At 36.6% G+C, this 11,549-nt stretch overlaps 1 protein-coding gene across 4 annotated transcripts; it reads left to right on the top strand.

Moving 5' to 3' along the window:
- Positions 1 to 94: 94 nt before the first annotated feature.
- Positions 95 to 11,485, top strand: LOC147873126 (uncharacterized). 4 transcript variants are annotated; one of them, XM_087352810.1, is made up of 5 exons: positions 95 to 5,171; positions 8,022 to 8,108; positions 8,237 to 8,362; positions 8,633 to 8,723; positions 9,040 to 11,485. In XM_087352810.1, exons 3-5 carry the CDS (start codon positions 8,281 to 8,283, stop codon positions 9,200 to 9,202), a joined length of 336 nt encoding a protein of 111 aa, XP_087208936.1. In that variant the 5' UTR covers positions 95 to 5,171; positions 8,022 to 8,108; positions 8,237 to 8,280; the 3' UTR covers positions 9,203 to 11,485. The 4 variants fall into 4 exon arrangements, with proteins under 4 accessions (XP_087208936.1, XP_087208935.1, XP_087208934.1 ...); XM_087352809.1 differs by having other exon boundaries at positions 7,975 to 8,108; XM_087352808.1 differs by lacking the exon at positions 95 to 5,171 and adding an exon at positions 7,591 to 7,773 and having other exon boundaries at positions 7,975 to 8,108.
- The last annotated feature ends 64 nt before the right edge of the window (positions 11,486 to 11,549 follow it).

Here is an 11,549-nt window from a genome sequence, read left to right as displayed (position 1 = left end):
CTCTGCCCAAACAGAGCTCTCCAGTGTTCCCTATTCTCGGCTTCTCGTTTTAATTCCTGGAACGTTATCTTCTTTCCTTTTTTAAAATTGTCGGTTAGCTGTATCAATCTTCTTCCTAGTCCTCTCTTTCCTTCAACCTGGCCTTCTGTGATATCACTCAGTAATCCATTCCTTCTCATAATATGTCCCAGCCAGTTAGCTTTCCTTCGTGTAATCGCCTGCAGAATGTTTCTTTGCTCGTTGACTCTCCTCAATACTTCTTCGTTGGTCACTCGATCCGTCCACCTGATCTTCTCTATTCTTCTCAAACACCACATTTCAAAACTCTCCAGGTATTTCTGTTCCTTCTTCCTGAGTGTCCAAGTCTCTGCTCCATACAGCGCGACACTCCATACGTAACACTTCACTAGTTTCTTCTTCATCTCCAAGCCCAACTTGCTAGTGAGAAGTATCCTCTTCTTGACGAAAGCTGCCTTGGCCATGGCTATCCTTGCTTTTACTTCCTTGGTGCATAGGGCGTCCGTCGTGACTATGCTTCCCAAGTACTTGAAATGCTCCACATTCTCCAGCTGTTGGTTTCCAACTACAACGTTCAATGGTTCTGCTCTCGGATACAAAAATGTAATTGTATACTTTATTGAGTTTGGATTATGACAAAAAAGATATTTGTAAAATTATGTCGATTTCAGGGATAAGTGGCATTTTAAGTTTGAAACCATACCAAGACGTTAACAAATTATCAGATTATCTAGGGAGACGTAGAAGTTCGTAAAGAAACCATGGCCATAAGGTAGGGTAAGGCTCTTTGCTCATTTTCTCACAATGAAATATAGGAAAATAAACATCAGGATCCTACCTCAAGATGAGATCTATTAGATAAAATATAGTGATAATGCACCAAGAGGCACTAGTTGTGGGGTAAGTGTGGAATTAAGATTGCGGTGTGTTTGTGTCTGAATTTGTGAGTAATCAAAATAAATATGCACAAAGATGATTTAGAAATTAATCATTACAGCAGTTTGTGCTGAAACATTCCGTTATGGTCCACAGAATTTGCATTCATACTTTGATGCTTCAGAATGTTGGTCTGTAAACATCAAATACCAGTCCATAACAGCCAGCAACAGCACAAAAGTACTGCATGAAGACTGAATTTTGAATTGTGTTCGAATACTGTAATTTGTTAAATTGCAGCAGAACATATCTTGGCCTGAAGGGGTGTTCGGCACAAAGGCTGCAGCAGTACATGTGGGTGTGAATATGACAACGTGGCTACAAAATATGATCATCTCGCTTTTTCAGGTATGCAGTTGCTGTGCTGAATTTGAATGCAGTGTTTAATGTCTATTTTTTTATGTTCTTCACAGAAAGTGAACAAAATACTTTCATTATGGTGAGGCTGCGTTTGTCCAGGATTATGTTTTGTTTCTGAAATAACTTGGATTTTAGTGAAATTCAGTACTGGGGTTTTGTATTGAATGTTTTTGGGGATGTTAGTTGCGGTTGATATCAATCTAATGTAAAACATAACATAATTTGTAAGTACCTATAGTTTTTTGAAACAGTTTAGTGTATGGAATTTGGGGCGTGATATAACATTCAGAAGTTAATAAGAACTACAATCTTTATGAATGATGTTTCTAGTGTGGTGAGTAACAGAATGCAAGGAAGTGTTTCTGGTGAATTTTTCCTTTAATGCACTTTTCTTTGTAACAGTGAATTTGTCTGCAGTATGTGGTATAGACCTCGGAGGTGTGTATACTGTTAAAGCATTTATAAAATGTGTGTCTGCTTCATTGGAGAAACATAAACATTTCCTCAGCTGTTGAAGACAGAGAAATTAAAGATTGTTACTGCAAGTTGATTCCTGCTATGATGTTCCTAACGAGTTATGGGACACTTCGGCAGACGGCAATTATTGGTCTGGAAGGCTGTTTTTCCTTGCAGAAACCAGAAATTGTTATGGGAGCATTCTCAGAACTTTTGGATACTACATCATACACTGATCATGAGAACATACAAATTTTGCGCATTTTGTACTTGGTAAATTCTTAAATATTTAGTTCAAGGTAAGATACGCAATGTCACAGCTTGCAGCATTGTTAGTGTTCTGCTGTGTACCGGCCCCCATGACACACTGACATTCAAAAGACATTGCGTATAATTTAACATAGCAAATATCTGTCACTTTGAACTCAAGTTTCAAACAAAGCAGCAAATTTTGGCATAAATATTTGGAATGTGTAAATGAGACCTTGTATCTTGGACTAGACTGGATATTTATGTTTTCTATTGGGATCAAATATATGGTTCCAAAATTTATTTTGTTATTTATGATAACATATGGGCCATTTTATTTTAAACAAAATTCCAATATTGTGGAGGCAATCTCGCAGTCTGTCATCAGGGATATTTGTGAAGTCGCTGTCAATTATATTGTCACTGCCTCCCACATTCCCTGCTTACGGTTACATTATGGCTGAACATTCAGGCAAATATTTGCTCATACCTTATATTAACAACGGTTGGTGCTGGAATGGGTTCCTTTTTCAAGAGTATAGTGTGTTCTGCGTCCTTTATGCAATGAGGGACAGTGTTGTTTTGGTAGCGTGATATAGTGTTGTGGCCAAATGTATCTCTTCGCTATGGGCTGTCTTACTGGCTGTGACATACTGTTACATGAAACACTTTGAGTAACCGGTTCTAATACAACTACAGCTGAAAACCAGCTCGATGGTTTTCATTTCTCATAATTGTTTAGGTGATGAATGCTTGTTGGAAAAAGAAAGAAGTTTGAGGATTCTGCTACTGAAACAGTTTTATTTTTGTGCATGGCATGTGAAGCTACTGCTTGATGGACTTGCTGTTATTTGTTTGAGCCAAGAGTTCCACCACCGTTCTGTACTCACTGAACATACGTAGTGGCAGTGAGAGTTTTTAACCAAAAAGTCGATCACTTAGTATGAAAATCTTCAATGTATGGCTGAGAATTCAGGAAATGACTACAAATTGAACTTCATTGTGGAAATTTTGCCATATGATGGAGACAAGTGAGTGATTGTAAAATTGAAGTTTTACTGTTTAATGTGTTTAAACTAGTTCAATACTCACATATTTTACATTAATTAAAATTACCATTAGACTTGAAAGATAAACATCTGTCAAGATGTTGCACCAAGGCAGAAATTGTATAGAAGTTACAAAAGCAACCTTAAGCATAATTAAGAAAAATAATTAGAAATGGAAAGTAGTTGCTACTGCAGTCTTGCGTTCTGTTGTTAGAAATGTGTCGTGCTCTTCCTCATGCTTCCTTGAATTGTAATTTTCCTCTCCAGAACAGGTCTTCCCAGGTGAATAACCAAAATGCTAAAGTCTGTCGTTTTGATGCTTAGATTCAAATTTTTTGTTTTATTTAGCAGTATAAGGTGCAAGGTCTCTAGTATCATAAAATTTGTTGCTTTATTAACAGTTTGATCTTGAATCCTGACAATTCAAGAATTAGTAACTGGTTTTGATAGTAACAAATTAGTACTTTCTACAACTGGAACTGAATCTGCTGAAACATGGAAAGGTGGGATGGAAGCTCTCTGAAGGAGCGATACCAACACACATGAAGGATGGAGATAATGTTAAGGTTACATTGTAACATTTGGTCTGTGGTGTTCTTACACAGTTTACTGCCTCATGCTGATCCAATTCCAGAACTGAATTTGGGGAGCAAAAGGTAAAACTTTGCATGTTCTTAACATGGGCATTAGGTGGAGGTGAGTGGTTGGGTTTAGGCTGTAGTGCCTTTGCCCTTGGAGAAAGAGGCGGGGGAAGCTGCCACAGGCTGGATTTTGGTTGAGTTTTGGGAAGGGTCACTGATGGTTGCCACATTATAAGATACAGAAGGATCTGCTCAGTATAGCAGTAGGTCTAAATAATGCAAACTTTTCAGAAGAACATATCTTTCATGTTATGGTAATATAGTAACTGTAGTAGCTGATGGACATCGTGCACATTTTCCTTAAAAATTGTGGGTGGACAAGAAATACAGATGTGTTGTTCCGCAATAACAAAATATGATTTGTATTATTAATCATCTGCAAAATACCTTGCAGCTCTCTTTGTCGTCATGTGGTCATGATGCTTCAGGTAAAGAAGTGAGGAACAAACTGGTTTTAAATTTATTTAGTGCAAGTACAGTTTGTTTTAGTGTAAAGTGGTCTGTGATGTGTTCATACCTGAGTGTCTGAAATTGTGAGTGCCTTGAGGAAGGCTGTTGCCTGTCTAACAAAGGAACAGTGGCCGCAAGCTGGTTCAAGTCATAAATTGTGTGAAAGCTTAATGTTTGAAGTTGTAAGAAAGCGGTTCAGTGAAGGAAGCAGTGAATTGATGAAAATCAAGATTAAGAAAAGTCTCAGAAGTCATGATTGAAATTCAAGAAAAGAAGTGAAACATTTGAGATAGGAAGATGGCTGCCTTTTGTGTTGTAGCGTCTGAAGGAAGGGGGGAGAGGTGTGGATAGAAAGTATGAAGAGGAACTTGAAAGCTGCGCTGACAAATTCTTTCCGGTGTAGAGTCAAATGAATGAAGAACAGTTTGTGTAGAGTTGAGAAACCTACTAAGTAATATAAAGTATTTGGGAAGTAATTGGATAAGGATAGATCGATTGGTGGATGTTTGTGAGAAACTGATGGGACTTTGAGAAATCATGTATGGTGTGATTAATGTGCAATGTGAAGTGTGTGATGGAAACCATATATACGCCTAACGTGAAAGGTAACATCGTCTGTTCATGTTGCAAAATTGATTGGAATAAAATTTTAGATGATCTGATTGATAAGAGTTAGAAGTATTAGGAAGGAAACAGTGTGATTAGAAGAAATGGGGGAAAGATGGAATTTTGAGGTGCGAGAAAGTTTTCTTCGTATTTTCCTGTAGGTGTGCTAATGTTGGACACGGCTTACGAAAGATTGTCCATGTGAAATTCCTATAGGCTGATGAAGCGGATTAAGAGATTCAGATGTGTTCCCTGTCGGAGTAGATTTACTGAACAAGATCTCTGCAGTATATTCTGAACAGTGAGGACACAATGGGAGCTGAAGATACTGAAGCAGGAGCACTCCGATTGAAAAGTGCCATGACAAAGAAGAAAGGGGAACAAGAAACGGAATGGACTTCAAGAGGTATATATATGTGAGGAAATTGATGCGTAGAAGGAATCTTTGGTCAGACAAGGGTTATGTAGAGTGGTGGACTCCTGTAATGATGCAGATTCTTGACAGAGGAAAAGTAACTTAAGAACTGTGGTGGTTGTAGTTTCTGGGTGGATATACAGCAGAAGTTTTGAATTTCATAATTTGTCACAGGAAATTGATTCAGAGTTTATGTAAGGAGCAGCAAGAATATCAAACCAAATGGAGGCAGTACATGGAAAGGATTTGTGCAGTGTGAGGTGTTCAGGTGAATCGTTAGATAGGTTTTGATTTTGGATCTGGGGCAATAATTAACTCAGCCTGGAGTTCTTCCTCCTGCAAACCTCATCATGATCAAAATTCTACAGTAACAACTTAAAGTTCTTCTTGAGTGAACTTCTAAGAGTTCTTGCTCACTTGTTTGTGGAGAGCATCTCACCCCAACAGCTACAGATGTGTAAAAAGTATTGAATTCCATTTAGGAAAACTGCCTTCACGTTGTCTTGCTGGTTTTAGAAAACTGAAGTTTCAGTTTCTTTATTTAATTTATTTTGTGCTCCCGCCAAATATTAATTTAGAATTGTCCTAACAGGCAGAAACTTCACAGACAAGTTTCAGTTTCATCGTATGGTGCAAGAATAAATTTTATTCTGGTTTTGAAGGTGATTTACATGAGCCAGGACAGTTCAGCTAGTTCAGTGACTAGGGTACTGATGCAGACTGCAATTTAGCCAGTGGGGCAGGATGTCTCTCTTCCCTGTAACATTAAAACTGGGTCCCACCAAACTATTCAGTGGATACTGGGGTTTATTCCTCTAGTATAAAACTGCAGGGCTTGAAGGTACTCAACTCCATCTTGTGCCAAGGTTAAGAACATGTGAAGACACTTTCAGACACAACAACTTCACCTGTATTACTGTTAACAGAAATGGGGGTTATTGAAAGATGTTTTGTCTGTTCATTGAATATGGTTGGCTAATGATGTGTGTAGCTCAAATGTAACTTGTGGAAGATAAAACCCCTATATCCACCTGTGCAAAGGTGGTCCTATTTTGAGTTCTGGGTTCTGTGAATGTCGTGATGGCTGCCTTCTGGAATGTTGCACTGTGTCCCGGCAGTTGTGAGCTTGGATTGACAAGGTTCTGACTGACAGTTCATAAGTTTTAAGAAAAGTGACTTGAAAGTTTTATAACTTATGCAGTTATTGCCTCGTCCCTTTCAAAGTTTTCATCATAATTAGTGGAAGTATGCAATAGCATTAACTCTTATTTTTAATTTGGTAATAAGTATGTAACATACACTAAGCTATAAGATATAGGTTAGAGTGCAATGACATTTAATGTTTCAGATTTTCATAGTACTCAGAAAATTGGGTCTCTTCTGTTCATACCAAATTATTTGAAGGAAAACAAATTGGCTAAAAATTTACTTTCAGTATATTCGTATCTGTACTGTATAATAATTAACTAGGGCATTTTATGTGAGGCATGTATATAAATGATCTCAACCTGCGCTATGTAACCTAAACATATTTCTTGTGATTGTAGGCATTCCATGTAACTGGTCCCATTTGAATTTATTTTAAACTTGCATTATTTTTAATTATACCACTGTGTAACATCTATTTCAGTACTAACCTTAGGTACCTTTTAATTAATTATCTTTTGACTTCTGTTTTGAATAACATGTAACAGTTGGCCTGAGGTTGGTACAATTGTACCAAAACATTTGCCAGCATCAAAATAAAGGGACAAATTTTAGAACATTAACCCTTTGAAGATGAAAATTGTCTAAATAGAATTTCAGAATTCAAAACTGTGGAGAAAAAACAAGTCTTCACTAGCACAAAGATTAGCTTGTTAACGCAGTTTAAGAAAGTTTAAAGTAAGAATTGTATGAAACTCAAATATAAAATGAGTTACTGACTGTTGAAGCACACGGATCATGCAGTTACCATTGGACTTCATTAGTTTTATGTGAATTGAAGATGCTAGTTACTATACATCAAGGAACACGAATGCTAATAAAAAGAAAATAAGAATGTTCCAAATAGCTACAAAAGTTATAGAAGGCAGCCTGTGTTTGCACCCCCTTATTCAATGTAAATATTTTGTAAGCATCATTTGTTTCTTGATAAAATGAATTCTACAGATGCCAAAATTACTAGAATCAGAATAGTATTTTTGATACAAAAAGTATTGAAGTTCTTGGTTAGCTAGTTGCAGGAGTTCATACTCTTCTTTGCATATAAATCCCATCTGGCATTTGCTCTGATAATATTGCTTGTTCATGGCTTGTGCCGTCTTCAAAATCCAAATTTCACGCCGTGCTAATATTTGCTTTTATTTTAATGAGGTGGTTTGTTTGGTTCAACTCGTTCCATATCATCTCGATTGTGATAAATATTTCTCGAATGCAACCTGGTGGCATTAATGGGAACTAAGATCGGCCGTTTGATGTATCTAGTTCCATCTCGTAGTAACCATTGGAACTACTTGGAGTTGCTGATTGGCATATATTTGGGTTTATATGCGCTTAACAGAGTTTAACTTTCATATTTCACCCTGTGGTTTAAGGCGTTTTTGTAGGTTGGGTATGTTTGTGACACAAGGTGGCCCTACTTTGAAACGTGTATGGACGTTTGGAAAAATGAGAAAAGTTTTATGCTCCTGTCGTCGCTCAAATTTGATTTAAATATATCCTTACGAAATAGAGTTATACTTGTCGCCACAACGTAAGAGTATGTATGGTAATTCTTGAAATCTTTAAAGATTACTATTGTTTTATTTTGCAGACGCTGTAAATAAGCAGTAGATTATTTCGGAATTGCTTGCATTGCAGAGTGACGTGTCAAGCATCTTTCATAACTACAAAACATTGTATCAGATTTGTGTTGATACAGTACCAACACCAACAAAATGTCTTGAAGTAAGTTTTGGAATGCTTTAAACGGTTAAGTGGAATGCTTAAACTAGTAATGAATTTTCAGTATTCAGTACTTTTTGTGATGTACAAAGTAATACTTCACCCGATAAGTGTGATTTGAATTCTCACAGTGGTGAAAATGATGATCATTTGAGTTGGAGATCGATACAGAAGAATGCAAAAGGAAACTGACCAGCTTACTTGCTTCTCTGAGAAGAGAGAAAACAAAATGAAGAAACCTACCAGAATGGGAAAACGTTAGTCCTACGTAATTATAGTATATTTTATCAAGTTTTAGTTCAAATTCTTTCCTTTAACTAACCGACTTAGAGTGCCAAAACTTCCCTTCCTTTTGGCTTTGCTGTAATCGGGTAATTAGTAAAATAAAAGAAAAGAATAGGTAATAATATTTCTGTATTAGAGGTGTTCATATTTTCCTTAACAACATTAACGTAGGGTAGCTTACATTTTCTGTACCTACGTACAATTTGTTATCCTATTTTTAAAGAGTATTCCCACTGTTCTAGGTGCAGATGAAGTTACACTAGTACGTGGTTTGCATTTGAAACGCTGCAATTTATGTTGGATCGGAATGAACCACGGACCACACAAGACACGGTAAGTTCATCTTTAAGCATACAATTCTTGCCAGATCAGTGACCCCTCCTGAGTACAGTATTCAACAATTTCATCACGAATTTGTTGTACCATCCTATTGCCTCTTCGTGGTCTATTTACCAAAGGTAAAAGACCCGTGTTATCTTCAGTATCGTGTCTCCAGGTTCCCGGTCTCACATGTCCTTGTACGTCTTCATCAAAAGTCCCCAGAGGGGTATAAAGATTAGAAGATTCTTCATGTAACAGAGAGACGGACAATGTTTTTTTTTTAGTTTTATGTTATTTATTGTATTTTATTTTATTGTTTATTTTTCAGCTACAAAGTGGGACCACGGATATACAGAGTCTGGTGGAACCTCAACAGAGTCTCTGCCACAGGTGATGTTACGGAAAGTATTGACAATCGACGGAGGGGCAGAAAAGTGCACAATTTCTACAACTTCACTGCCTCCAACTTGTCAGAAGCAACCTCCTGGTAATAAATGTAATACTTGCATATTTATATTATGATACAGGCAACAAGAAGTTTCACACAAGATTAAAAATTTGTTTATGAACTATCTGCATACTAAATTTCATTAATTGAAAGTTCTTTGTTACTGGAATCAAATATTGTATTTACCATATTAATAGAAGCACATATTTTCATTAATTATTATCTGGGAATTACATAATAAAGTTGAAATAATGTCTGTAAAGTATAAATGCATCAAAGTATATTATTGGAAGAGAAGTTTTCTTCAAAACATACCAGAAAAAGGGGGCTGTCTAGAAGTCAAGTAAATATTGTATTTGTTCTGGTACTACTATTCTTGATTATGGCTGAAACTTTGAGGTAATTCCGTACCTTGTCAATAGCTAAACTTCTAACAGACGAACGAGAATTACACACAGTTTGGTGCCTTTGTCACTGTCCCTTTGATCTGCCCTCTGCAGGACATCTCTCCAGAGAATCCCACTGTCAGCACAACAGTAAATGCCTTGCTACACCATAAGTTTTGGTACTCCACTTTCTTGCCCTTTTGATACCGTTGTTATCATCTCGTACATTATCATGTTGCGGAACAGAAGGTTTGCAGTCTCTGACCTCGCTCTTTCCACATTTTTCACAAGTGTTCCTTATTCTCATATTAGTTCTGTGCCTTCCCAGCTTCTTGTGTGTTCACATAATCACACGTTTTTTAAAATCAGTTAAAGCCAAATGTATATTTGCCGAATTCCCAACTCTTCTGTAATATCTACTTCACCGCCAAAATTGAATCAATCATTGACCTGTTCTTTTGAGAGCCATATTGTTTTTATGGTCCATTGTATTGTAACAATTGGTTTTTGGTGGTTTATGATCATAAGTATTTCTGCTGTATTGATATTTAATAGCTGCCATTGCATTATCTTTCCACTGTAAATGATAACTTTATCTCATCACGAGATATTTTGAGTCAGAAGAGAAAGTGATACTCGCTCCCTTGCAGTACTCGTGTATGGTGCAGTGTAATACTTCATTCTGTATTAGACAAGGATGGTTTCAGCGATGAAGATGGATGTCTTCTGTCATCAGGACGATGATGATGGAGGCATCAAGGACCTCTGAAATGTTGGCAGACTTCTACATGGTGCAAAAACCCAGAAGACTGCCATCTTCAGACTCACTGCCGTGAAAACCTCAAACCCTAAATAGTTTCAGTGATCTTGTTGCAGTTTTCATGGTCCCTTTTGATACACCTGTTTTATTCTGCAAGACCCATTTGAGCTTTGCAAGGTTAATGTTGATGCCATTCTTTTCTTCAGTTAATACCTGATAATGACATTTTGTTGTTCTAATGTCAGTTCTTGATTAAGAACTGTTTCTGTGGGGAACTTGAACACCGAGGACTGTTTTTATGATTTTTCTGTGACAAATTGTTTTTATTCTTTGAGCTTATCTGTATCCAGCAGTGAGTCACGCAAGAATATTGCAAAAGAGTATAATAACACTCTATTTTTATGACTGCTTATTTGGAGTTATTGTCAGCGGCCAACGCAGTATCACATGCAGAAGACAGGTCATGGTACGTCACAGCTGCAAAATATTTCCCGTTTTTGGGTTCTTCTGCATCTTTTGCTCAGCATTATACTGTGATGTTCAAAATCTTGATCTTATTAAACATAACGAATGCTTTATTTATTTATTTAGTAAAATTGTCGCAGATGTGTCCTAAGGAAACTTTCTTTCTGTTTGCTAAATTACAACTTTAATTCTGTAAAGTTTTGCGATAAATCTGCTGCTCCATTTAAAGTCACATACAGTTTTGGCATTATTCAGTTGGCACACTGCAATAATGGCCCAGTATTTTGTTTGTTATTTTACTGGTGATGGAAAACTGTCGGCAAAGTGTTCAACACCTGTTACATTCATGTTGTTCATATAGTATAGTGATTGTTTTTTTTAAATTAATTGTCTGGAATTATCCTGGAGGGGTTCCTCTGTCTAGTAATATATGAGAGAGAACAAAAGCGTATTTATCTGTGTGTTGCATATGTGTAGTGACAGACATGCATTAATAACTAATCTCAATTAGGGGTGATGGATTAATCAGGATCAAATTCTTCATTCCTTACTATATACAGCATTTTCATGTAAAAAAATTAGTGCTGTTATAGTTTTTACTTGAGTAAATTGCTCCTGAAATTTTAGTAATATATTGTTTGTTTATATGTAAAGAGAATAGAAGGGCACTAGGTGCATCTAAATTATTTATTAAAATGGATATTTGATTTGTCAACTTCTTTTATTGCATACACTGTAACATCCTGGATCTGATTTAGCCATGTGTGTATGGAAAGAGG

This window comes from Zootermopsis nevadensis, unplaced genomic scaffold (genome assembly GCF_977971745.1).
Source record: "Zootermopsis nevadensis isolate Lab colony 2312 unplaced genomic scaffold, Znev_1.0 Znev_ptg000021l, whole genome shotgun sequence".
Lineage (NCBI taxonomy): Eukaryota > Metazoa > Arthropoda > Insecta > Blattodea > Termopsidae > Zootermopsis > Zootermopsis nevadensis.
This window is presented reverse-complemented; position numbering and strand designations above follow the sequence as displayed.